The sequence below is a fragment of the Anguilla anguilla genome, chromosome 11, assembly GCF_013347855.1.
Source record: "Anguilla anguilla isolate fAngAng1 chromosome 11, fAngAng1.pri, whole genome shotgun sequence".
Classification (NCBI taxonomy): domain Eukaryota; kingdom Metazoa; phylum Chordata; class Actinopteri; order Anguilliformes; family Anguillidae; genus Anguilla; species Anguilla anguilla.
This window is the reverse complement of record NC_049211.1, coordinates 37528778-37552675: the sequence shown is the minus strand read 5'-3', so window position 1 is coordinate 37552675 and position 23898 is coordinate 37528778. Positions and strand designations below refer to the sequence as shown.

Sequence of the window (23898 nt, the reverse complement as noted above, 5' to 3'; positions counted from 1 at the left end):
TCCCCCCCTCCCTCCCCACCTACCCACCAGCAGACTTTCTCTCAGGAAGGAAAGGATGGCCCAGTGGCTGTTGGCAGGCCACGCCTACCACCCAGGGGAAGCCAGTCAGGTAGAGAACTCTGAGGTCCTGTGTTACGCATGAGAAACATGCTGACAGGTATGCACACCTGTTTCTATACCACGGGCAAACTGATGTAAATATAGAGGTATGCATACACACGGTGTATACATGGCTAATTCAACTTAGCATCTGCTGGATAAAGCATACATACTACAGTGCACCCTAGAAGGCAAAATAGGTACTAGGTAGTAGGTACAGTACAGCCATGTAGTGCTGATGACCAATTCATATGTACTGCACCCAGTTAGCAGCACCCCAGTACACTGACAGCATGTGCGTGAGAAATGAGGAATGTGTGTGCGTGTGTGTGTGTGTGTGTGTTATTGAATGTGAAATTAGCTGGTAATGCATCTTGGCACAGACTAAAAAGCTTGATTGAAAGTCTGCAAATTGTTAGAATTTCTTCTGTACAGTTCATGAATATCTTATTTTACCTTGTAAAAAATATGTATACATATAACCTGCCATTGTATTTAAGATGGATTTCCAACAGGTCTACTGGTATGACTTTTGTTTTTCTGTTTGTCTTCTATGCAGATTATTTTACATTATATTCCATTGATGAATGGCAGATTATGTAGCCCTATAAACAGCCTCTGTTTGTGTCATTAACTTGTCATTAATCTTACAGCTATAATACAATAAAACTCTAAGTTAAAACTTCTGCCGTGTGTCTGTGTGCGTTATGTTATTGCTTATCGTTAATAATACTTAAACTAAGATGAAACGAACCAGCTACAGCTGTTCATAATGCTCATTTCTTGAAAACATTTTCTAGAAATACGGGTTGCCAAAAAATATTCGGACGAATTTTTATATAAAGACTACAGTTCCCATGTGTCACAGTGCCGGGGTAACCTCTGGACGATTTAAGTCATAACCACAAGAGGGGGAGTTCGTAAGTTGCACATATTTTTAAATGTAATAGAACTATTATATCGCTGTTTTAAATTTTAAAAAATTGATAGAATTACCTTAATAATGTATAATCTAAGTAGATGTGTTGGTGCTGGGGGTTGAACATATTTCAAAGGAAAGAAAAGTAATACATAATTCCCTAGTTCAAAGATTAGATGCAATTCTCTGTCCAAAACTCAACTCGATCTGCACATGTTTCTACATTGCTCTTTTCTGATTTCCGTACAACGCGCGCTGGCAGAGAAGTGAGGGGGCCAGCTAGCTATCTGGTAGTTGTGCTGGGAATAGCCGGGTAGTGTTTATCAATTACTGTGGATATAGTCACCTATATCCCACTGCCTTGACAAATCGAGCTGGCTAACAAGCTAACCTCTACGCACCAGGGAGATCAAATAGCTTATCTAGCTTATTCTTTGACGTTGTTTTTTCTTTCTGGGGTAAATACATTATTTTTGATACCGCGGACCGGGCCTGAGTAACATCGGATGTGGTAAGTTAGCAAGTTAATAATATTTTTTCTTGAAGTACTTTATGGATTTATATTAAATGTCACCATCCGCTTAATTAGCATCTGCCGAACATGCAAGTTTCTACCAAGCTAGTTGGTTAATGTGGCTAATGTTTTGGGCTTTGGGGTTAGTTTGGGGAGCGAATGAAGGGTGTTGGAATGAGAAATGTATGTGGTGTGCTGGCCAGTGGGGATATCAATATCTAGCTAACGTCGCTAATATTATAGCATTAGCATACTTTACATCTTATATTCGAGGTAATGCGTTTGAACCCCACATTTTAGTGTAGCCAGGTAGGTAGTTTAGGTTTGCTTTCTGGCATCAATCAGCGGCGCCCCTCACCTTACCAAAGCGGTTAGCGTGTTGAGTACGTTAGCCCTAATGAGAGAGGTGGTTGTGTCTCGTTTTTTTCTCTCCAATGACTTAAGTCGGCTATCTAGCTATCCGATGAGTATTCCAACAGATATTAGCCAGCGCTAGCTATGTAGCGAACGTTCTTGCTGTGTATCTTACTATCTTAATTCGATTCCATTTATTTGCTGTGAACTGTTCCAAGTGGGGATGAGTGAGATTGGGTGCGATGGCTATAACTAGCTGGCTGATGTTGGCTAATGTGGGTAAAATGTAGATGTGTTCTGCTAGACAAGAACCGAACCCCCGGCCTTCTTTCTAGTTGTGCGCCGGGCACCGAGCGGCCCACTTGGGCCTTTGTCATCAATCACCCCCATCCCCCAACAACACATGCGTTTCAGTCTCAACTGCCTAATGTTAACTAATTTGCACAAATTCCGACCCATAGCGAGCTAGTCGAACCCTCTTGTTCAGTCAGCGGCTTTCAATGTGCAGCGATAACAGGCTAGCTAACGTTCATGTTGATGTTTTTTGGAATGATTATGGCTAATGCTAGCTAGCTAACGTGCATTAACACGGACTTGTGTCGATGTCGAAGCCTAGCTATATGATGTATTATTCGTACATCTACGTATTTACACGTATTTACAAGACCCTGCCCAGTGGCACAATATATATCTGGTTTTCCAGGCCATAAAAACCGCTAGCTATAGAAACTGCTTGCTATTATAATATGACAATTTATTCAGGTATACGTTTTTTATTGACAGCTGGGTCGGTCGGGGGCGAACCCCCATTTTACGACTGAGGTGCAGGGTTGCTACAGTCCAATTTCAATTCAGTCTTCCGCCTTTTCCGAAAGAACAGTTTATAGACAACCCAAAGTAACGAAAGTATGTTTTATTAAATTAACGTGTTAGCTGTGTTACTTATAGCCATGCAGGATTTGGACGGGTTCAGCCCAACGATCAGTGTTCCCAATGGATTATTATGCTAGCTACTGTAAGTACTTCACGATTCAAACACTGCCATTAAGGTCTCTGGGACGTTAGTGAAGTAATTGTAATGTACGAGAGTTTACACAATTGCCTGTGATCTTTTGTGGACAGTTCTGAAAGTGTCTCGAGCAAAACCGTAAAGTAAAAATAGCTGGCCAGTGCATCCACAATAGACTTGTAGGTCTATACGTAATTCATACATTTTAAAATATAAAAGCGGTAACAGATTTGAAGTGTTTTGACTCATTAAGACCTTGATTTATCCGTATATCGTATATATGTATTAGGAATGAGCTGCCTTTGTTTCGCACTACTTTCTCCACCAGGTAAAGGTGTTAATATAATGTTACGTGTGACGGATAAGTATCCAGCGGTTTGCAAAGATTGTTTGCAGTTTTAGCCAACGCTCCTATACTTCGCACATGTGGAGAACCCAGAGTTTGTTGAGAGCGCGGTAGCCCCGCCCTCTGCCTTAATATTTCATAAGCCACGCCCCTTGGCCCTCAGCTGCCATTTTGATTGTGATCGCGATTGCTGTACAGTACCGCTACGGAACAGTGTAGTCTACAATACAGGCACGACAACGCAACCTAGCTAGCTAGCTACATACCTAGCTGGCATCTGCACTAGTTACAGTGACTCGACAGTTAACATTAGGAAAGGATCTCCGACCACAAACGCTTTGATTACTGCTCTTTTATTTGGCTTCCTGTATTTCTTTCTATCCCGTTGAAAAATCCAAGTTGTCATAGCTAGTCGAATAAAAAGGAGCGGTTTGCTGTCACTGAGGGAGCAGGGAAGGATTATTGGTAAGATATTGCTGGTCATTGCATGTTACTAGCCGTAGAGGCTGTAAATATTTTTCAGATTTAACATAATGTTTGCCTCCTCACATTGACTAGCTTGTGTGTTGTATTTTCCGTTCGAGACGTTAATGTGTCCTTTTAGGTTTGGTGGCTAACTAGCTAGGTCTACGTGTCTAATTTAACCTAACGCTGGACGTTAGATATCAAATATGAACAAAGTATTCTAGCCTAACTGGGTGTAGTTAGCTAGTTAGCACAGCGACAGAAGTTAGGCCCAGGACAGGTAGCTAGCTAGCAAGATTGCGAGCGCTAGCGAGAATGCTAAGATTTTTTTATTTATTTTCCCTGAATGAATCAATATATAACGTTAGCTAACTAACTGCTTAAGGCATGAATCCAACCACGCTGAAGTTACACGGGGGTTGCATAACCATAGTAATTCTGTAATGTGACATTATCGTGTGTTCTTGACTCTCCGATAATGAAAATATGCTTAAAGTCAGATCGGTTTTTTAGTTCGCTTACAGCTAGTTTGCCAAGTTGCTGGGCAGATTTTAAAAAAATTAAATGAATGACGCGATCGCGGCCTGTGTTTCACTTTAGCCTCATACTAGGAAGTAGATGACTGGGTACTGTGTCTTAATGTCTGTGATGACTTGGCCGGTAGAAATCGAGCTAACGTTAGGGGACACATCTTTCTATTTATTTAACTCTTACTGGCCTACCACGCCAAACCATCATTAAAAAGAGCCTCCCACTCCAACGAACTACAAGGTCTTTTGTTGGGATTCGACCTAGCTATAAATATTGCAGTAGTCTACAGCTAGCAAGCTAGCACACTTTCGAAAGCAAATACGACTGTCTACATCTGTTATCTGGAGTTAGCTAATTAGGCATCTAAACATTAAGCCATCGGTGCTTGTTACGAAAAGTAGCTACGGGTGACATGTAGATAATGTTTAGGGGTTAGCTCTCATGCTAGCTGTATTTATAGAAAGCTGACAGCCAAGTCGCTAATAAACTAACGCATCGTATCTGCAGCTGGTTTTGAATGAATCAGCGTTTTTGTAAAAGAGGAACCCGCTAGCCACTGCTTACCTAAACACACCCTTCCGCTGGCTCTGGAGTGATGCTTGGGCATATTAATAGCAATATTATCTCACCCAGCGCAGTCAGAATGCGGTGTTTTGGCCATTTGAAAACCTATCCGAAGCGCAGGGCTTTGAATGCATCGTCGACGCATTTAGCAAGTCCTTGCGTTTAATTTCAGTTTCGAAGAATATTTGACCATTTGCACCTATTTTAATGAGTAACCGGCTGCGGAAGTGCTTACGCTGAAATGGACTGCTGCAGCAGCAGTGCGGTTTGATTTTACTGCCACCTTTTAGGTTTTGTCCCGTTTTTACTGCTTATGACACAGCAGCTCAAACGAGTTTACTGTGACAATCACATTAATTTCGCTCTTCCTGTACCGGATCTTTTTGAAACCATGTCTGAATGACAAATGAAAAAGGCCTGTAATGGGTATTGTAATGGAAACAATATTGATATATTGGCTTTAAAGTGAGCTATTTGTTAGACGTGAAATTTTGTTCTTTTCACGCACTTTCATGCTTCGTACTGCATATCTATTACACTTGACTTGTTATTTAAAAATCTGCCAACGTGGTCATTAATATAACTGCGCATGTAAGTTAGAATAAGGGAACTGAGCATCTATAACAAACTGAATATATTGATTAATTGAAACCCTTTAGTCAAACCATAAACCACTTTCAAATTTGTGAACCAGTGTTATAGATCCAAGTTTTAAAATGATTATATTCATGTCATAGGAATGAGATGTGCAGGCATGCTGTCTGTCTGTCCTGTGTGTATGCATTTATTACCCTGAGTGAAAGGAGCTGTCCAGTGCTGAAATTTGGGCCTGTTTCTGCCCTTATTTGACCACAAAAGTTGTGCCAGTTGGCTTGTAAGCTCAAAGCTGGCTTTGTGAAAATCTCCAGATGTCCAGCTCCCCGCTGTCCAAGAAGCGTCGCGTGTCAGGATCCGAGACCAAGACGGTGCCACACTGCTCCTCCTCCTACTCTGTCAGAAGTCAACCGACCCACACTCCTGAGAACGTGAGTACATGCATACATACGCGCACGCACACACACACGCACGTGCACACACACACATACACATACACACACGCACACAGTATTACTGTGTGGAAATGACATCAACATGGATGTGTTGGTAAGCTTGGTGCTTGGAACATTGCACACACAAGCGTGCGCACACACTCACACACACACACAGCATTACTGTGTGGAAATGACATCGACATGGATGTGTTGGTAAGCTCGGCGCTTGGATCATGAGATGAAGCTGATCTGAAGTGCCTGTTTAATCCCTGCTTTATTCTGGTCTGTCTGTGCGTTTCCAGGGCATGGCTAACAATGGTAACGAAGCGGAGATCGATGAAGGCCTCTACTCCCGGCAGCTGTAAGTCTCCCGGTCCGTCCGTCCGTCCATACACCCCTCACAGAGGCGCAGTCAGTGACTGAAGTTTGCGTTGTGCACGTGAACCTGCGTAGCCTGTGCACTAGGATGTGTGTGTGGTGTCTGTTCCTCGCCTCGCCGGTGAGGCGTTCGGTGGCGAGCTCTCCCGTTTGAACTCCCCCCCTCCCCCCCCCCCCCCCCCGCCTCGCTTCCGCAGCTACGTGCTCGGACACGACGCCATGAAGCGCATGCAGAACTCCAACGTGCTGATCTCGGGCATGCGGGGCCTGGGCGTGGAGATCGCCAAGAACGTCATACTGGGCGGCGTGAAGTCCGTGACCGTCCACGACCAGGGCGCCGCCGAGTGGAGGGACCTCTCCTCGCAGGTCAGAGGTCGTGACGCCGAGGGGGGGGGGGGGGGGGGGGGGGGGGGGGGGGGGGGGGGGGGGGGGGGGGCGATAACGGGGCCCTGCGTTCCCGCACAAACACGCTGACCGCGCCTGTCTGCTTCCTCCTCCAGTTCTACCTGCGCGAGGGGGACCTGGGACAGAACCGGGCCGAAGTGAGCCAGCCGCGCCTCGCCGAGCTCAACAGCTACGTGCCGGTGACCGCCTACACCGGGCCGCTCACCGACGACTTCCTGTCCGCCTTCCAGGTCCGAGCCCCCCCGTTGCGCTGACGCGCGGAACGCGGAACCGAACGCGCGCGCGTGCGCTCGCTGGCGCCGCCGCGGCACGTCTCTGACCCTGTCTTCCTTTCGCAGGTCGTGGTTCTGACCAACTCCGGCCTGGAGGAGCAGCTGCGCATTGGAGAGCAGTGCCACAGCAAAGGCGTCAAGCTGGTCGTCGCGGACACGCGGGGCCTCTTCGGGTGAGTGGCTGAACGCTTACCTGAGCTGACCGCCTTTAGTACCGTCCGCACGTGCTCGCTATTTACTTACTAGCGATTTGTGCCGTCTGTCTATCTTGCGAACACAAAATAAAAAAGAGTTTTAGTAATGAATGAGTGTTCTTTAATAATAAAGGAGATGGTGAAAGATGTGTTTTTGGAGGTGGCGAATGGTATACACTACAATTACAGGCATTCAGTAGATGTTCTTATCCAGACACAACATTTTTACATATCGTTTACATTGCATTTTTACCTTATCATTTATATAGCAGTTTATATACTGGAGAAATGCAGGTTACGTACATTGCTCATGGTCACAACTGCGGTGTCCTGCCTGGGAATTGAACCTGCAACCTTTAAGTTACAAGACCCCAGATCCTTACCTCTTTATACTACCCCGTCCGTCCACACACAGTGTTGTGGGTTTTGTGAATGATGCCCACATGGTCTCTGCAGGCAGCTGTTCTGTGATTTTGGGGACATGGTCGTGTACGACACCAACGGTGAGCAGCCCCTCAGTACCATGGTCTCCATGGTCACCAAGGTCAGTGATCTTTGGGTTCTCTCCGTCCTTCTCTTCTGCTCACGCAGTAGTGCACAGCTGTCTGTAGAACACTGACTCTCTTGTCTGTTATGAAGGGCCATGTCTTGCTTTACGGTTGCAGTCTGTTGTTTTCTGGACGGCCAACGGTTGTGCTTTTTAGTCACTGTGGTGTGGTGGGTCTGTTCTGTCATGTGACTCAGGATAGCGTGGGTGTGGTGACGTGCCTGGACGAGGCTCGGCACGGGTTCGAGAGCGGTGATCACGTGACTTTCAGTGAGGTGCAGGGCATGACCGAGCTGAACGGCTGCAAGCCCAAAGAGATCAAAGTTCTGGGTGAGACTCCAGTTACACACATTCACCTGCATGTACACACACACACACACGCACACACACACACTCCCATTCAACTGCACACATTCACCTGCATGTACACACACACACACACACACACACACACTCCCATTCAACTGCACATATTCACCTGCATGTACTCACACACATTTCCCCCCATCAGTTGCCCATCAGCTGAATTGTCCTTCTTCGTGACGTTAGATTTGTTTATAGTCATTCATTCGCTTTCCATAAACCAATGGCATGCGCAGACCGGACTGCCCGTACAGCTGGTTGGCTGTCTCTGAAATCGCTCGCACGCTGTCTTTCCAGGTCCCTACACCTTCAGTATCGGCGACACCAGCGAGCTCTCGCAGTATGTGAGAGGAGGCATCGTCTCCCAGGTCAAGATGCCCAAGGAGATGAGCTTTGTGAGTGCAGCGTCCGCAACCCCGACCGTGCTTCACACGTTTCACAGTCACTGCAGTGTCTCACATGCACACATGCACATAGAGGCTTTGCTGGCCTGGGCCTCGAGGGCTTCAGAGCCAATCGCAGGCTAGAGGTTTTGCTGGCCTGGGCCTCGACAGCTTCAGAGCCAATCGCAGGCTAGAGGCTTTGCTGGCCTGGGCCTCGAGGGCTTTGGAGTCCGCTGGCTAGATTTAAGAAACCAGGTTATTTGTCATGGTTTCCACCCATATTGGAAATCCTAGACCTTTTTAATGCATTTTTTTCAGTCATGGAAAAGTCATATAAAATGATAAAATTACCTACATAACCCGAATAACGATTAGTTGTCCCGGAAATTTTTTTTAATGTAAGGTTTTAAGCCAAAACCACAGGTGCCCTGGTCTGTGATTGCAATCTATCTCCCAATCAAGGATTGCAATCAGGCTCTCTCCCTCCCCAGGGCCACAATATCACTTTCTCCATTTATATGTTACGTTCCGTTTACTTGAATCTTCCTGGAAAATAGTGTCTTCAAAACAGCAGGAGCCCTGGTGGAATTAACTGTGTAAATGCTTTATTTGATCTGTTGAGTGAGAACCAGTGCTCTGGCCCTCCAGGACCAAGGTCGTGCAGGCAGGGCGTTTATGGCCACCATGCGGTGTGTTGCCTTTCTTTTCATCTTTTCATCTTTAATTAGACCTAGTTAACACTCAAACTTCAGAGAGCGCGTTTATTGGGTGTTAATAAAAAAACAGCCAATCAGCAGTAAGGTTTGCACAGTTTAATGTGATCATGTAATGTGTTTTTGTCAATCACATGGAAGCTGCAAGGTCTTGGTGCTGATTAGCTGTCTTAGCAACACCCAAAAGATAAAAAATGGTAAAAAGAAAACAAATTCCCGGAAATATCCTCAGGCTGGATTCACACCACATCAGGCAATATGGTAAAACCGGCAGTCTTCCCATTCATTTGAATGGGCAAAGTGCGTATAGGCTGCGGGGTGGGGACCGCATGGGGTACCGAAAAAAAAACGCAGCGGCCTGCGGCAAGAAAGTTGAACCAGAATCAACTTTTGCCGGAACGCAACCTGACGTCACGCTGCAGTGGCCAATCACGTAAGTTGTTTAAATTACCATGTAGCATTCCGCTGTTTACCGAGCAACTGTCAGATGAATTACTGACGCGATTCATTTCGTAAGATTTGACTTTATGATCGTCATCGTGATTTGACAGTACTGGGTAATGGGATGAGTACCGAAACAATAATTACTAGCTGAATATCAATTCCGAACATCGGAATTAAGCTGTATAAAAGATTCGCTGTTCAGCAGTTTTTGCATGTTCGTTTATTGTACCTAGCACTATGGAGTTCATGGGCCAAACGATGATACTCTCCCAATTGTGTCCTCGCTTGGTTTATTTTGTGTACCCAACTTCGACGTCTGCGTCTGGCTGGCAGTCTACGCTGCAAAATAATGATAGCAAGAAGCTTCCTTCGGTTGGCGTTTGTGTCCCTTTTTTTTTTTTTTTTTTTTGAGTTAGCGGACAGGAAATGGAGGGGGGGTTAAAGTTCACAACACAACGTCACACAAATGGGCCATGTAGTGACACGCCCACACCGCCGCACAGCCCTGCGGCAAGGTGCCGCATTGCCTGATCTGGTGTGAATGCAGCCTAAGTCTGAAGTTTGAGTGTTTGCTACTGCGTCAGGTATAATTAAAGATGGAAATGACAGTACTCCCTTGTGATGGTGTATTGAGAGGTGAAGATTAAACTTTTGCTTTTGTGCTCTGTAGAAATCCTTGTCGGCCTCCATGTCGGCTCCCGAGTTTGTGCTGACGGACTTCGCCAAGTTTGAGCGACCGGGCCAGCTGCACGTAGGATTCCAGGCCCTGCACGCCTTCCAGGACAAACATGGCCGCCTCCCCAAGCCCTGGAACCAGGTGACCTTGCGCCCTCTTTGCCTGCGTCACACAGAGTCCTCTGGAGACTGTCTGTGCCCCTCGCTTCACAGAGTGTCTGTGCCCCTCCCTTCACAGAGTGTCTGTGCCCCTCCCTTCACAAAGTGTCTGTGCCCCTTTCTTCACAAAGTGTCTGTGCCCCTCCCTTCACAAAGTGTCTGTGCCCGTTAACACTGTCTGGACTGTGATTCTCTGTATGAGTGTGTCTGTGATTCTGCAGACCGATTTGTCTGTGATTCTCTAGATGAACAAATGTGTGAGATTCTGTGTCTGTGATCCTCTTTCTCTATGAGCAAGTGTCTAATCAAGTGATTCTTTTTATATGTGTGAGTGTGTCTGTGGTTCTGTTTAGATGAGTGTATCTGTGATTCCCTAGTGTGTCTTTTATTTAGATAGGTGACTGTCTGTGTTTCTCTCTAGGTGAGTGTGTTTGTCTGTGATTCTTTAGATGAACAAATATCTGTGATTCTCTCTAGATGAGTGTGAGTGCGTGAGACTTCGATTCTCTAGATGAGACTGTGTCTGTGATTCTCTAGATGACTTTGCGAGACTATGATTTTTGATGAACGATTGAGTTTGATTCTAGATGAGCAAATGTGTCTAATTCTCTCTAGATGAGCAAATGTCTGTGATTCTCTGTTCTTGATGATTGAGTGTGTCTCTGATTCTCTAGTCTAGATGAGCGAGTGTGCCTGTGATTCTAGTCTAGATGAGCGAGTGTGTCTGTGATTCTAGTCTAGATGAGCGAGTGTGTCTGTGATTCTAGTCTAGATGAGTGAGTGTGTCTGTGATTCTCTAGTCTAGATGATCAAGTGTGTGATTCTGTATGCCTGACTGCCTGTGATTCTTTCAGGCGGACGCAGATGAGCTGGTGGGCCTGTCCAACACAGTAAATGCCTCTCAGTCAGACGGGGCCAAACTGGAGCAGCTGGATGAAGGTCTGCTGAGGAAGCTAGCCTACCTGGCCGCAGGTGATCTAGCCCCAGTCAATGCCTTCATTGGGGGCCTGGCTGCGCAGGAGGTCATGAAGGTAAACTTCACCCTTCAGTGTCAACATTATCTGGCCTCTGCATTGCGCTGTACTAACCTAGTCCAGTCCCCGCTGTTCACTGTGCTAACCTAGTCCAGTCCCTACAGTTCACTGCGCTAACCTAGCCCAGTCCCCACACTTTGCTGTACTAACCTAGCCCGGTTCCCACAATTCACTGTACTAACCTAGCCTAGTCCCCACAGTTCGCTGTCCTAACCTAGCCCAGTCCCCACAGTTCGCTGTACTAACCTAGTCCAGGCTCCAGAGTTCACTGTACTAACCCAGTCCAATTCCCACACTTTGCTGTACTAACCTAGTCCAGTCCCCGCACTTCACCATACTACACTAGTACAGCCACCACACTCACACTGCACTACCCAAATCCAGCCTCCAGACCTTATTGTATTAACCTAGATGTTGTTACTGAGTCTTGTGGTTGAGTGTTACTGCACAGTGTTGTTGGTGTTGATTGCACTCCACTCTGCCCCCCGCAGGCCTGCACAGGGAAGTTCATGCCCATCGTGCAGTGGCTGTATTTTGATGCGCTGGAGTGTCTGCCCGAGGCTGACGGTGCGACGCTGTCTGAGGAGGAGTGCGCCCCTGTGAGTGAACTTTGCACACTAGCGTTAGTACTGTAGGTCTCTCTGTGAGTGAACTTTGCACACTAGCGTTAGTACTGTAGGTCTCTGTGAGTGAGCTCTGCACACTAGCGTTAGTACTGTAGGTCTCTCTGTGAGTGAGCTCTGCACACTAGCGTTAGTACTGTAGGTCTCTGTGAGTGAGCTCTGCACACTAGCGTTAGTACTGTAGGTCTCTCTGTGAGCTCTGCACACTAGCGTTAGTACTGTAGGTCTCTCTGTGAGTGAGCTCTGCACACTAGCGTTAGTACTGTAGGTCTCTGTGAGTGAGCTCTGCACACTAGCGTTAGTACTGTAGGTCTCTCTGAGAGTGAGCTCTGCACACTAGCGTTAGTACTGTAGGTCTCTGAGTGAGCTCTGCACACTAGCGTTAGTACTGTAGGTCTCTGTGAGTGAGCTCTGCACACTAGCGTTAGTACTGTAGGTCTCTCTGTGAGTGAGCTCTGCACACTAGCGTTAGTACTGTAGGTCTCTCTGTGAGTGAGCTCTGCACACTAGCGTTAGTACTGTAGGTCTCTGTGAGTGAGCTCTGCACACTAGCGTTAGTACTGTAGGTCTCTCTGTGAGTGAGCTCTGCACACTAGCGTTAGTACTGTAGGTCTCTGTGAGTGAGCTCTGCACACTAGCGTTAGTACTGTAGGTCTCTCTGTGAGTGAGCTCTGCACACTAGCGTTAGTACTGTAGGTCTCTCTGTGAGTGAGCTCTGCACACTAGCGTTAGTACTGTAGGTCTCTCTGTGAGTGAGCTCTGCACACTAGCGTTAGTACTGTAGGTCTCTCTGTGAGTGAGCTCTGCACACTAGCGTTAGTACTGTAGGTCTCAGTGAACTCTGCACACTAGCGTTAGTACTGTAGGTCTCTCTGTGAGTGAGCTCTGCACACTAGCGTTAGTACTGTAGGTCTCTCTGACTAAGAGCGCTGAAGTTAGTGTCCTTTTAAAGCGACTCAGTCATCACATCAACACAGGTAATTACTTATGGAAACAAATTAAATGCTGATAATTGTCCCTAAGTTTAAATTTGATTGATTGTTACAGAAAGTTGAATCCCTTAACTCCCTCTCTCCACTGTTGTTTAGATTGATTAATGATGATTAATGATGAAGTGGTTCTAATGGGTGATTTATGCTGTGCTTGGTTAAATTAAAACGCGTTAAGTCTTACCCAGTTGATTAAACCCTCCCCCCACTGTCTGCAACCTTTGCAAAACCTTTTTTTTAATTAAAAAAAAAAATTATATATAACCCTTTTGAAGTTATGACGGGGGTCCGAAGGACACCTTTGAACCTGGGTGGGGGGTCCTGATATCAAAAGCAGCCGAAAAGCCCTGATTAAACCAGCGATGCGACTGCCAGGCGCCCTGCCGAGCCTGCTTTTATTGACCTAATATTAGCAAATAGAGTGCGTGATTATCCACCCACCGGCATCTTCTCCAGTGAGTCCACCGATCGCTGCATGAGGTTCTGTTAAAGTTAAGGGGAACCTATCAAAACTGGCTTCACTCTGCAAATAGAAAAGCTTGATAGTCATTGTGTGGAAGGAATGCAAACAGCTCCAATATGCTTCCCACCTTATTTTTAGCCTGTAGTGTGCATGGTGTTGTGTTATCTGTTTTTATGTGCTGGAACTGTGCCACTGCTTGTGTTTCCCAGTCTCTTTTGTGAAAGAGATTTTAATTTCTGTGAGACTAACCTGGTTAAATATTTTCTTTTTCCCCCTCCCCCATCCTCCTCTCTCCATTTCTCCCCCTACTCTCTCCGTCCCCCTCCCCACCCACCCATCCTCCTCTCTCCATTTCTCCCCCTACTCTCTCCGTCCCCCTCCCCACCCACCCATCCTCCTCTCTCCATTTCTCCCCCTATTCTCTCCGTCCCCCTCCCCACCCACCCATCCTCCTCTCTTCATTTCTCCCCCTACTCTCTCCGTCCCCCTCCCCACCCACCCATCCTCCTCTCTTAATTTCTCCCCCCCACCCAACCATCCTCCTCTCTCCATTTCTCCCCCCCACCCCCCCACCCATCCGTTTCCCAGAGGAACGGTCGCTATGACGGCCAGATTGCCGTGTTTGGTACCAGGCTGCAGGACGAGCTGGCCAAGCAGAGATACTTCCTGGTGAGAATCCATCTGTGTGTCCCGTGCTGCCTCCCTGTTCTGTGACTCAGCAGCACGTCCCTGTGTGTGTGTGTGTGTGTGTGTGTGGGGCTCAGTATGTGTGGCTGTAAGTTGTGTGTGTGGCTCAGTGTGTGTGTGTGTGTGTGTGTCAGTATGTGTGGCTCTACGTTTTGTGTGTGTGTGTGTGTGTAATGAGTCTGTGGTGCTGTCGCAGGTGGGAGCGGGTGCCATTGGCTGCGAGTTGCTGAAGAACTTTGCTATGATTGGCTTGGCCAGCGGCGAGGGCGAGGTCATCGTCACCGACATGGACACCATAGAGAAGTCCAACCTGAACCGGCAGTTCCTCTTCCGTCCCTCAGACGTAACGGTGAGTCTGTCCCTGCCTGCGTGCAGCTGCTGTCCTGTCCCACCGCACAGCCCGACCCAGCCATGGCCTGGGCCGCACCCTAACCCCGACCCTAGCCCTGACCCCGACCCTAACCCTGAACCCAACTCTAAACCTAGCCCTGGCCCTAACCCTAACCGCAAACCCCCAACCTCTGACCCTAACACCCAATCCAAAACCCTAACCCTAACCCTAACCCTAACCCAAACCCCAGCATCAACCCCCAAACCCGAAAACCCCAACCTCTAACCCTAACACCCAGCCCCAAACCCCAACCCCAACCCCAACCCCAACCCCAACCCCAAACCCAAACCCAAACCCAAACCCAAACCCCAACCCCAACCCCAACCCCAAACCCAAACCCCAGCATCAACCCCAATCCCCAGCCTCAACCCCCCAACCCAAAAATCCCCCAACCCTAAACCCCAGCCCCCAACTCCACACCCCAAACCCCAAACCTAACCCTAAACCCCAAACCCCAACCCATACCCGCCTCCTGAGAAGTGCTGAGAAGTGCTGCCTTCGCCTGTGATTTTTATGGAATGCGATGGACCCGTTTCATTGCCTAATGTTTGTAACTCTGTCGCCCCCCAGAGGATGAAAAGTGAAACTGCAGCAGCTGCAGTCCGGCAGATGAATCCGTCCATCCGCATCACCGGCCACCAGAACCGGGTCGGACCCGACACCGAGAAGGTCTACGATGACGAGTTTCTGGAGGGGCTGCACGGTGTCGCCAATGCCCTGGACAACGTCGATGCGCGTACGTTTTACAGCCAACCCGCACGTGCTGTTAGTGCTGCTGTGTGTGTGCGTGGGTGTGTGTGTGTGTGTATGTATATGTGCAGGTTGTGTGTGTGTGTGTATACAGGCGGTTGACGGGTGTGTATTGGCTCTCTCTGGTGTGCAGGTGTGTACATGGACCGCGTGTGTGTGTGTGTGTGTGTGTGTGTGTATACGTGTATACAGGCTGTTGACGGGTGTGTATTGGCTCTCTGGTGTGCAGGTATGTACATGGACCGCAGGTGTGTGTGTGTGTGTGTGTGTGTGTGCAGGCTGTTGACAGGTGTGTATTGGCTCTCTGGTGTGCAGGTATGTACATGGACCGCAGGTGTGTGTGTGTGTGTGTGTGTGCAGGCTGTTGACAGGTGTGTATTGGCTCTCTGGTGTGCAGGTATGTACATGGACCGCAGGTGTGTGTGTGTGTGTGTGCAGGCTGTTGACAGGTGTGTATTGGCTCTCTGGTGTGCAGGTATGTACATGGACCGCAGGTGTGTGTGTGTGTGTATACGTGTATACAGGCTGTTGACGGGTGTGTATTGGCTCTCTGGTGTGCAGGTATGTACATGGACCGCAGGTGTGTGTACTACCGGAAGCCGCTGCTGGAGTCGGGCACGCTGGGCACTAAGGGCAACGTGCAGGTGGTCATCCCCTTCCTCACAGAGTCCTACAGCTCCAGCCAGGACCCCCCGGAGAAGTCCATCCCCATCTGCACCCTCAAGAACTTCCCCAACGCCATCGAGCACACGCTGCAGGTCAGGAGGGGCTCCCCCACTGCCCCCTGCACACACTCACTCTCCCTCTCTCTCCCTGTCTCCTTCTCTCTCCCTCTCTGCCTGTCTCCCTCTCTCTCTCTGATTTTGTTTCTGTCTTTCTTTTTTTTTGTTTTGTTATTTTTTATTACATTTTAAAACACAAAGTAAATTAGCCATCTCCAGTCCCACCCGAATTTGGAATGCCCTGTTTGTGAACTATGTAACGGCTCAAAAGAAGCCCCTCCGGCAGCTCGGAAGAGTGAAAGCGGTTCTCTTCCGAAACGCGCCAGCCAGCCAGCCAGCTGCTTCATAGCCACAAAGCCACGCACTCGCAGGGAAGGGGTGGAGGAGACCCACTCATACGCGTGTGCGGAGTGCGCTAGCCGCAGGCGACCTGACGGACAGCAGTGGGAGTGGGTCCGGCATTGAAAAGTGTTGGCTCTCCCTACCTGCCTGTGTCCCTCCTGTATCCCAGGGCGACACAAACGTAATAACGCCCCGCCCCTGTGGGGCCGCCACGCCTCAGCGCCGACTCCATCCCAGACCGCGGCGCTCACTCACACCGCCAGCGTCCGTCTCTTTCTCCTAATGTCTGATTCTCGCTCTCAGACTTTGTGTGCTTCGTGCATAGTTCTTACAGATGATATATTTGTTCTCTCACTCTCTCTCCCCCTTTCTCTCCCTCCCCCCCCCCCCCCCCCCCCCCCCTCACAGTGGGCTCGTGACGAGTTTGAGGGTCTGTTTAAGCAGCCAGCGGAGAACGCCATGCAGTACCTGACGTAGGTGTCTCCTTTCAGCCGTTTTATTTTTCCGCTGCGGTCTCTCTCTCTCTCTCTCTCTCTCTCTCTCTCTCTCGGAGCCAGCGCAGTGAGCCCGTCTCTCTCCGCTCTCTCTCCCCCTCCGCAGAGACCCCAAGTTCATGGAGCGGACGCTGAAGCTGCCGGGGGCCCAGCCGCTGGAGGTGCTGGAGGCGGTGCACCGCAGCCTGGTGGTGGAGAGGCCGCGGGACTGGGCCGACTGCGTGGCCTGGGCCCGCAACCACTGGCAGTGCCAGTACAGCAACAACATCCGGCAGCTGCTGCACAACTTCCCGCCCGAACAGGTACGGACACGCCCACTCGGGCCTAGCTCCGCCCATCCGACCAAGCTCCGCCCATCTGGCCTGCCTGTCTGGCCTAGCTCCACCCATCTGGCATAGCTCCACCTGTCTGGCCTAGCTCCGCCCATCTGGCCTAGCTCCGCCTGTCTGGCCTAGCTCCACCCATCCAACCAAGCTCCGCCCATCTGGCCTAGCTCTGCCGGTCTGGCCTAGTTCCACCCATCTGACCAAGCTCCGCCCATCTGGCCTAGCTCTGCCGATCTGGCCTAGTTTCGCTCACTTCACTTCACTTGATTGTTTAGCAGGTACGGAGTGAAAATATATTGTGTGGATTGCTATTTATTGCCCCCCCTCTATTTCTCTCTCAGCTTACCAGTTCTGGTGCCCCCTTCTGGTCAGGTCCGAAGAGATGTCCCCATCCTCTGGAGTTCAGCACCAGCAATGTGAGTAAAGCGCCCCCCCCACCCCTTCTGTGCATTACATACAGGCATTTAGCAGACACTCTTATCCAGAGCGACTTACATTGTGTCCAGTTATACAGCTGGATATACACAGAAGCAATGCAGGTTAAGTACCTTGCTCAAGGGTACAACGGCAGTGTCCTACCGGGGAATCAAACCTGCGACCTTTAGGTTACAAGACCAACTCCTTAGCCACTGTACTACATTACCGCCCATTTCGCCCTCAACTGGGACTGGAACCCCAGCGCTTTCCCGATCCCACGTCCCTAAGAGTGGCGGTGCCGCTGGCCTGTCTGTCTGCCCCCTTCAGGACCTGCACATGGACTACGTCCTGTCCGCGGCCAGCCTGTTCGCCCAGACGTACGGCATCTCCCCGTGCCGCGACCGGGCGGCCCTGGCGCGCCTGCTCAACGAGGTGGACGTGCCCGTCTTCACGCCCCGCTCCGGCGTCAAGATCCACGTGTCCGACCAGGAGCTGCAGAGCGCCAACGCGTCCGTGGGTGAGCCGCCGCCCGCGTCCTTACCTGCCGCGGGGAGCGCCTGAACGGCGTCTCGGGCGTCTCTGGAAGTCTCACGCCTCCTCTTCCTGTTCGCAGACGACTCCCGCCTGGAGGAGCTGAAATCCCAGCTGCCCAGCACGGAGGCGGCCACCCAGATCAGACTCTTCCCCGCTGAGTTTGAGAAGGTACCGAGACCCTGCTCCGTGAGCATGGGCATGAGCGTGACCATGACTGTGTGAGCGTGACCGTGACCGTGACTGTGTGAGCGTGACTGTGACGGTGTGAGCGTGACTGTGACTGTGTGCGTGACCGTGACTGTGACTGTGTGAGCGTGACCGTGACTGTGTGAGCGTGACTGTGTGAGCGTGACCGTGACTGTGACTGTAAGCGTGACTGTGAGCGTGACTGTGACTGTGTGAGCATGAACGTAACTGTGTGAGCGTGACCGTGACTGTGTGAGCGTGACTGTGACTGTGTGAGCGTGACTGTGTGAGCGTGACCGTGACTGTGAGCATGACCGTGAGTATGACTGAGCGTGACTGTGACTGTGAGCGTGACCGTGACTGTGACTGTGTGAGCGTGACCGTGACTGTGTGAGCGTGACCGTGACTGTGACTGTGAGCGTGAGCGTGACTGTGACTGTGTGAGCGTGAACGTAACTGTGTGAGCGTGACCGTGACTGTGAGCGTGACCGTGACTGTGTGAGCGTGACCGTGACTGTGTGAGCGTGACTGTGACTGTGTGAGCGTGACTGTGTGAGCGTGACCGTGACTGTGACTGTGTGAGCGTGACCGTGACTGTGACTGTGTGAGCGTGACTGTGAGCGTGACCCTGTCTGCGTGTGACTGAGCGTGAGCGTGATTGTGAGCATGACCGTGAGTATGACTGAGCGTGACCGTGAGTGTGACTGTGATCGTGAGCGTGACCCTGTCTGCGTGTGACTATGATCGTGACTGTGTCTGCGTGTGACCATGAGCAGTTCAGCATGGCTGCCGTGTGGAATAAGGGTCAGATATCCGGGTGTGCTAGTGAGGTCACATTGATTGAACCCTCCCCTTTGAGTGATTCCATTGGGGCATGAGTGGAGGGAAGTATGGGGCTCCTTGATGGATTGGCTGTTTGCCTTCCAGGACGACGACACAAACTTCCACATGGACTTCATTGTGGCAGCGTCCAATCTCAGAGCAGAGAACTACGACATCCCACCTGCTGACCGGCACAAGGTATGAGCTCTATGAGCTAGAGACACATGAAATCACCCTGCTCTACAGATGTGTGAAATTTCCCCCACATTGAAGACGTTAATTGCCCTGCACTTAATATCTGTTGATTTCAACAAGTACACACAGGCTTAACGTAACATTTCATTTGAAGGGTCTGCACAGATGCAATATTAATTCTGGGATTTCTTTGTTTACTGTCGGACCACAACAATACATGTTCTTAATTTGTTTTATACCTGTTCTTACCCAATGTACCGAATTGCTGATTTAAAAATAAAGAAATAAGTAATGTTAACCAGACCAGGACTCCAGCCGAGAACGCGTAAGGTTTCGTCGTGTTCGTCTCACCCCAGTGAACCGCGTGACCGTGTCCCCCCCCCAGAGCAAACTGATCGCCGGAAAGATCATCCCGGCCATCGCCACGACGACGGCGGCGGTGGTGGGCCTGGTGTGCCTGGAGCTCCTGAAGCTGGTGCAGGGGCACCGCCGGCTGGAGTCCTACAAGAACGGCTTCATGAACCTGGCCCTGCCCTTCTTCGCCTTCTCCGAGCCAATCGCCGCGCCCAAACACAAGGTGAGGCCCCGCCCACCTGCCCTCCGAGCAACATCAGCTCCATCAGTACAGTCCACTGTGAGGGACGCCGTGGCTTTGAAGGAGCCATTCAGCGTTGTTTCCGTAATTTGGCTTTTTGACTTGCATGTGCATTGTTTTTGGCTGGACCGCAACCATGAGTAAAGGCAGTTATTAATAAATATCATAGTAATGTTGTAGTATTATGGTAATGTGAAACATTATAGCATAGCAGTGTTCAAATACAGTTGAGGCATGTTTTCTTGCTTTTTGGAATGCACTGAAAATACTGCCAGTTTGCTTTTGGTTACAGTTGCTAATGTTAGAGGAAGTAACTGGCTGCATTTCTCACAAAATAACAGGAGTGTGCATGCAAAATTGTCTGGACCAATCAACACCATGGGCAAAATCGGTAATGAACTACGTAAGAAAATGCATAGCTAACAGACTGGGTAACGGTACTGTAGATGCAGACACACCGGGCCATCCTTGCATGTACTTTGTGCAGAGCCATTTACAAACGCAAGGCCTGAATGCAGCTGAGCTCGTGGTGGACTGTGTTTCAGTATTACGAGACGGAGTGGACGTTATGGGACCGTTTCGAGGTGAGGGGGGTCCAGCCCAGCGGGGAGGAGATGACGCTCCGGCAGTTCCTGGATTACTTTAAGGTACGTCCGTGCCTCTGTCTGATTGGTCTAATGAACAGCAGTGTCGTTGCCCGAAATGAGCTGAAATGAACAGCCCATTTTGAGGGTCTGAGAGAGGATGAAGCGGCCATGTTTGTAGGCTGTTTCTGCAGTGATGTCACTGGTCTGAGGGAGGGTGAAGCGGCCATGTTTGAAGGCTGTTTCTGCAGTGATGTCACTGGTCTGAGGGAGGATGAAGCGGCCATGTTTGTAGGCTGTTTCTGCAGTGATGTCACTGGTCTGAGGGAGGGTGAAGCGGCCATGTTTGAAGGCTGTTTCTGCACTGACCTCGCTCTTTATCGGCACAGAACGAACACAAGCTGGAGATCACCATGCTGTCGCAGGGCGTGTCCATGCTCTATTCTTTCTTCATGCCGGCTGCCAAACTCAAGGAAAGGCTGGAGATGCCGTGAGTAAACCAGTGGGGTAGGGTGGGGTGAGGGGTCAAAGTGTGCGGGTGGGGTTATACACAGCAGGAGGCCTAGGTGGCCTTTTCAATGTTTGCATTCAGTTTTCTAAATTCTGCCACTCGTTGGAATTCTAGAGTTCTTCATTGCTTGTGAAGCTGACGCAAGCAGAATGCTGGAAGCTGAGGCTGACGCATCACAATTTTTGATTTAAGGCATTAAACTAAGGAAAAATTTTAGTTTAATGCCTTACATTTTCAGGTTTTTTTCTGTGAGCACTCAGCATGCTGTGAAGTGAAAACAAACTTTCTTCTGTGAAGGAACACTGCAGTCCACACGGCTGAAATAATTGCTGTACTGAAAGTGGTGTAAAGTGTTTTTGGTTCGGCGTTCTGACCTTGGTGTAGCGCTGGGTGAAGAACGGCGACGTGACATCATCCCTCTTCCCGCAGGATGACGGAAATCGTGACCAAAGTTTCCAAGAAGAAGCTGGGGAAGCACATCGGCGCTCTTGTGTTTGAGCTGTGCTGTAACGACGACACTGACGAGGACGTGGAGGTGCCCTACGTCAGATACACCATTCGCTGAGACGGCCGGGGGGCGGGGCAGGGGGGGGCGGGGCTGGGTCGGGCGTGCCTTTCACCGAGTCGGCCGATGGGAGGGGGGGTGCGGACCGAGTGGGAGGGCTGAGGCGTGGGTGGGGAGGTGGGCCTTTTGAAAGAAAAGGGAGCACTGGTAGTCTGATTGGCTCTGGGGGCCCCCGGGTACAGCGCTGTAGCTGATCATTGCATGCACCCGAGGGCCGGCAGAGCCTCACGAGCGCTGACCGCGCAGGAAAGGGGCGGGGCCTGGGTCGTCAGCGGCGATTAAACGGTAACGCGTGGGTTGTGCGGATTTTACACAGTGGGAGAGGGACGGGGAGCTTTATACTGGACTTCTGACTCTACCTGTCAATTAAAGTGATTACAACACTGCAAAGCCTCTGTGTGACTCCTGCTACATGCTCACTGACACTGTGTCCTGCTGAGAAGAGCACCTCCGTTAGTTCTGTGGGTAGAACTGTCATTTACATTTTACCATTTTACTAACAAAGGTCTTGGTCTTCCTCCCTTTCCCCTCTCACTTAAGAGTATAGCACCGTCATGTATTTTTAAACAGCAATAGCACTCATAGCATACTAAGTAATTGGGTATAGAACTATTGGAAACCCAATAATGCACTGTACCGAATAATGGTGTTTGGTTCAAATTATATATGCTTTTTGTTTCTGGTCAAATTTCAGTTTGAGAATGATTTTGTATACATTGGTTGTATGACTGGCAGCTATAGTTAAATGCAGAGTTAAACCATTCTAATCATTACTAGTGAGAAGATGCATACATTAGTTTTGCCCTTGGGGTGAGTTTATTAGCAATAATGACACGCAGACCAGAAAATGCTCCCATTAGGCTGATCAAGCACCTCCCCTCCTTTCAGGCCCCTCCCCTCATAGCAGACCTTGCTATTGGGCCCTCCTCCTGTCAGTCACCTCCTCTGCTCTCCTGTGAGTGGAGCAGCATTAGAGTTTGTGAATATTCCTGTTCTATTATCTTACTGGCTGTGTGCGAGTAAGGGGCAAGGCCATGTACATCCTTCAGGATTGTTGATTCTGTGTATTTGGGTCACGGCTGTGGCCACAGATTGTAGAACAGGAAACTCTTTTCTTTTTACTGTGTTTGTAACTCCAAGCGGTTATATAGTAGGAAAAGGTGACATTGTGTAATGGGAGCACTTAGTGTGAGAATGAATAAAGATGTCAAAATGCTGTTGTGATTCTTATTGAATGCGTGTTTCAGTGTTCTGTTAAGGGACTGGGCGAGTGGGTTTTACTCGAGTTTTGACGGTACTTAATGGTTTTTTGGCTGGACTGCAACAGCGGGACCAGCCCTATAAACGCAAATGTCTGTGACTGAGTGATGAAGTTACACCATTGGTAGGCCGAGTTATGAAGTGTGTTAGGTCCAGCCATATACTAGGTTTTGACCTGGTCTTGTTCTGTGTGTATGCGGTAATGCAGGGGATCCCGAACTGAGTCTGGGGAAACACAGCGGGTCTCTGAAGAATCCCCAGAGGGTCCTCGGCAGAATGCACAAAAAAACGTTCCTCTTTTAAGAATATTTTACTCATATTTATACATTCATTAATTACACAATTATAAACAGAGATCTGTAATTCAATTGTAACTTATTACATATTTATTTTTACTGAACACAGAATACTCTGATTTATGTACATGAGGATACTACATGACATCCATCCAGCCTTCACCCTCTAATGCAGGGGTTGTCAATCTTATCCATTACATTACAGGCATTTGGCAGACGCTCTTATCCAGAGCGACGTACAACGAAGTGTATAACCATAACCAGGAACAAGTATGACGAAAACCCTAGAGAGAAGTACCGGTCCAAGTGCAGGGAACAACTGCATAGTTCAACTTGGACCCTGAAGGTTAAACTGATTAACACCAACACAAACGAGAACAGCGACAACGCAGTCTATGCAAAAATACAAGCAGTAGTTAAGACTGGTGCATTAACTAAGTCACTTACGAAACAGCTACCTAGTTACAACCCTAAGCTTACAGTCATTTAAGAGATTACAGGGAGGTAAGGGGGGATGGGGAGAGGTGCAGCCTGAAGAGGTGAGTCTTCAGTCGCCAGAAAGGGCCGGTGTGGGTGCAGGTTTTCATTCCAACCAAGCAGTAACACACCTGATTCTACTAATCAACCACTAGTCTTTGCTAAGGACCTTGATTAGTGGAATCAGGTGTGTTACTGTTTGGTTGGAATGAAAGCCTGCACCCATACCAGCCCTTTCTGGATCAGATTGAGGACTCCTGCACTAATGTG

The 23898-nt window shown here is 49.2% G+C and overlaps 2 protein-coding genes across 3 annotated transcripts in view; both read left to right on the top strand.

Moving 5' to 3' along the window:
- Positions 1 to 785, top strand: part of LOC118207173 (caM kinase-like vesicle-associated protein) — a 24224-nt gene extending 23439 nt beyond the window's left edge. The window contains exon 11 of the mRNA XM_035380494.1: positions 1 to 785. This exon is cut by the window's left edge and continues 927 nt beyond it. Within this exon, the coding sequence (XP_035236385.1) occupies positions 1 to 123 (123 nt within the window). The 3' untranslated portion in view covers positions 124 to 785.
- A 447-nt stretch (positions 786 to 1232) lies between these two features.
- Positions 1233 to 22812, top strand: LOC118208045 (ubiquitin-like modifier-activating enzyme 1). Of its 2 annotated transcripts, none has more exons than XM_035382309.1 (26): positions 1233 to 1529; positions 5710 to 5826; positions 6135 to 6193; positions 6408 to 6576; positions 6711 to 6845; positions 6954 to 7060; positions 7538 to 7625; positions 7826 to 7958; positions 8289 to 8386; positions 10202 to 10348; positions 11220 to 11396; positions 11891 to 11998; positions 14063 to 14143; positions 14358 to 14510; positions 15123 to 15288; positions 15864 to 16060; positions 16775 to 16839; positions 16967 to 17162; positions 17528 to 17602; positions 17931 to 18120; positions 18217 to 18305; positions 19251 to 19343; positions 19726 to 19917; positions 20481 to 20582; positions 20909 to 21009; positions 21460 to 22812. In XM_035382309.1, exons 2-26 carry the CDS (start codon positions 5710 to 5712, stop codon positions 21593 to 21595), a joined length of 3174 nt encoding a protein of 1057 aa, XP_035238200.1. In that variant the 5' UTR covers positions 1233 to 1529; the 3' UTR covers positions 21596 to 22812. The 2 variants fall into 2 exon arrangements, with proteins under 2 accessions (XP_035238200.1, XP_035238201.1); XM_035382310.1 differs by lacking the exon at positions 1233 to 1529 and adding an exon at positions 3418 to 3706.
- The last annotated feature ends 1086 nt before the right edge of the window (positions 22813 to 23898 follow it).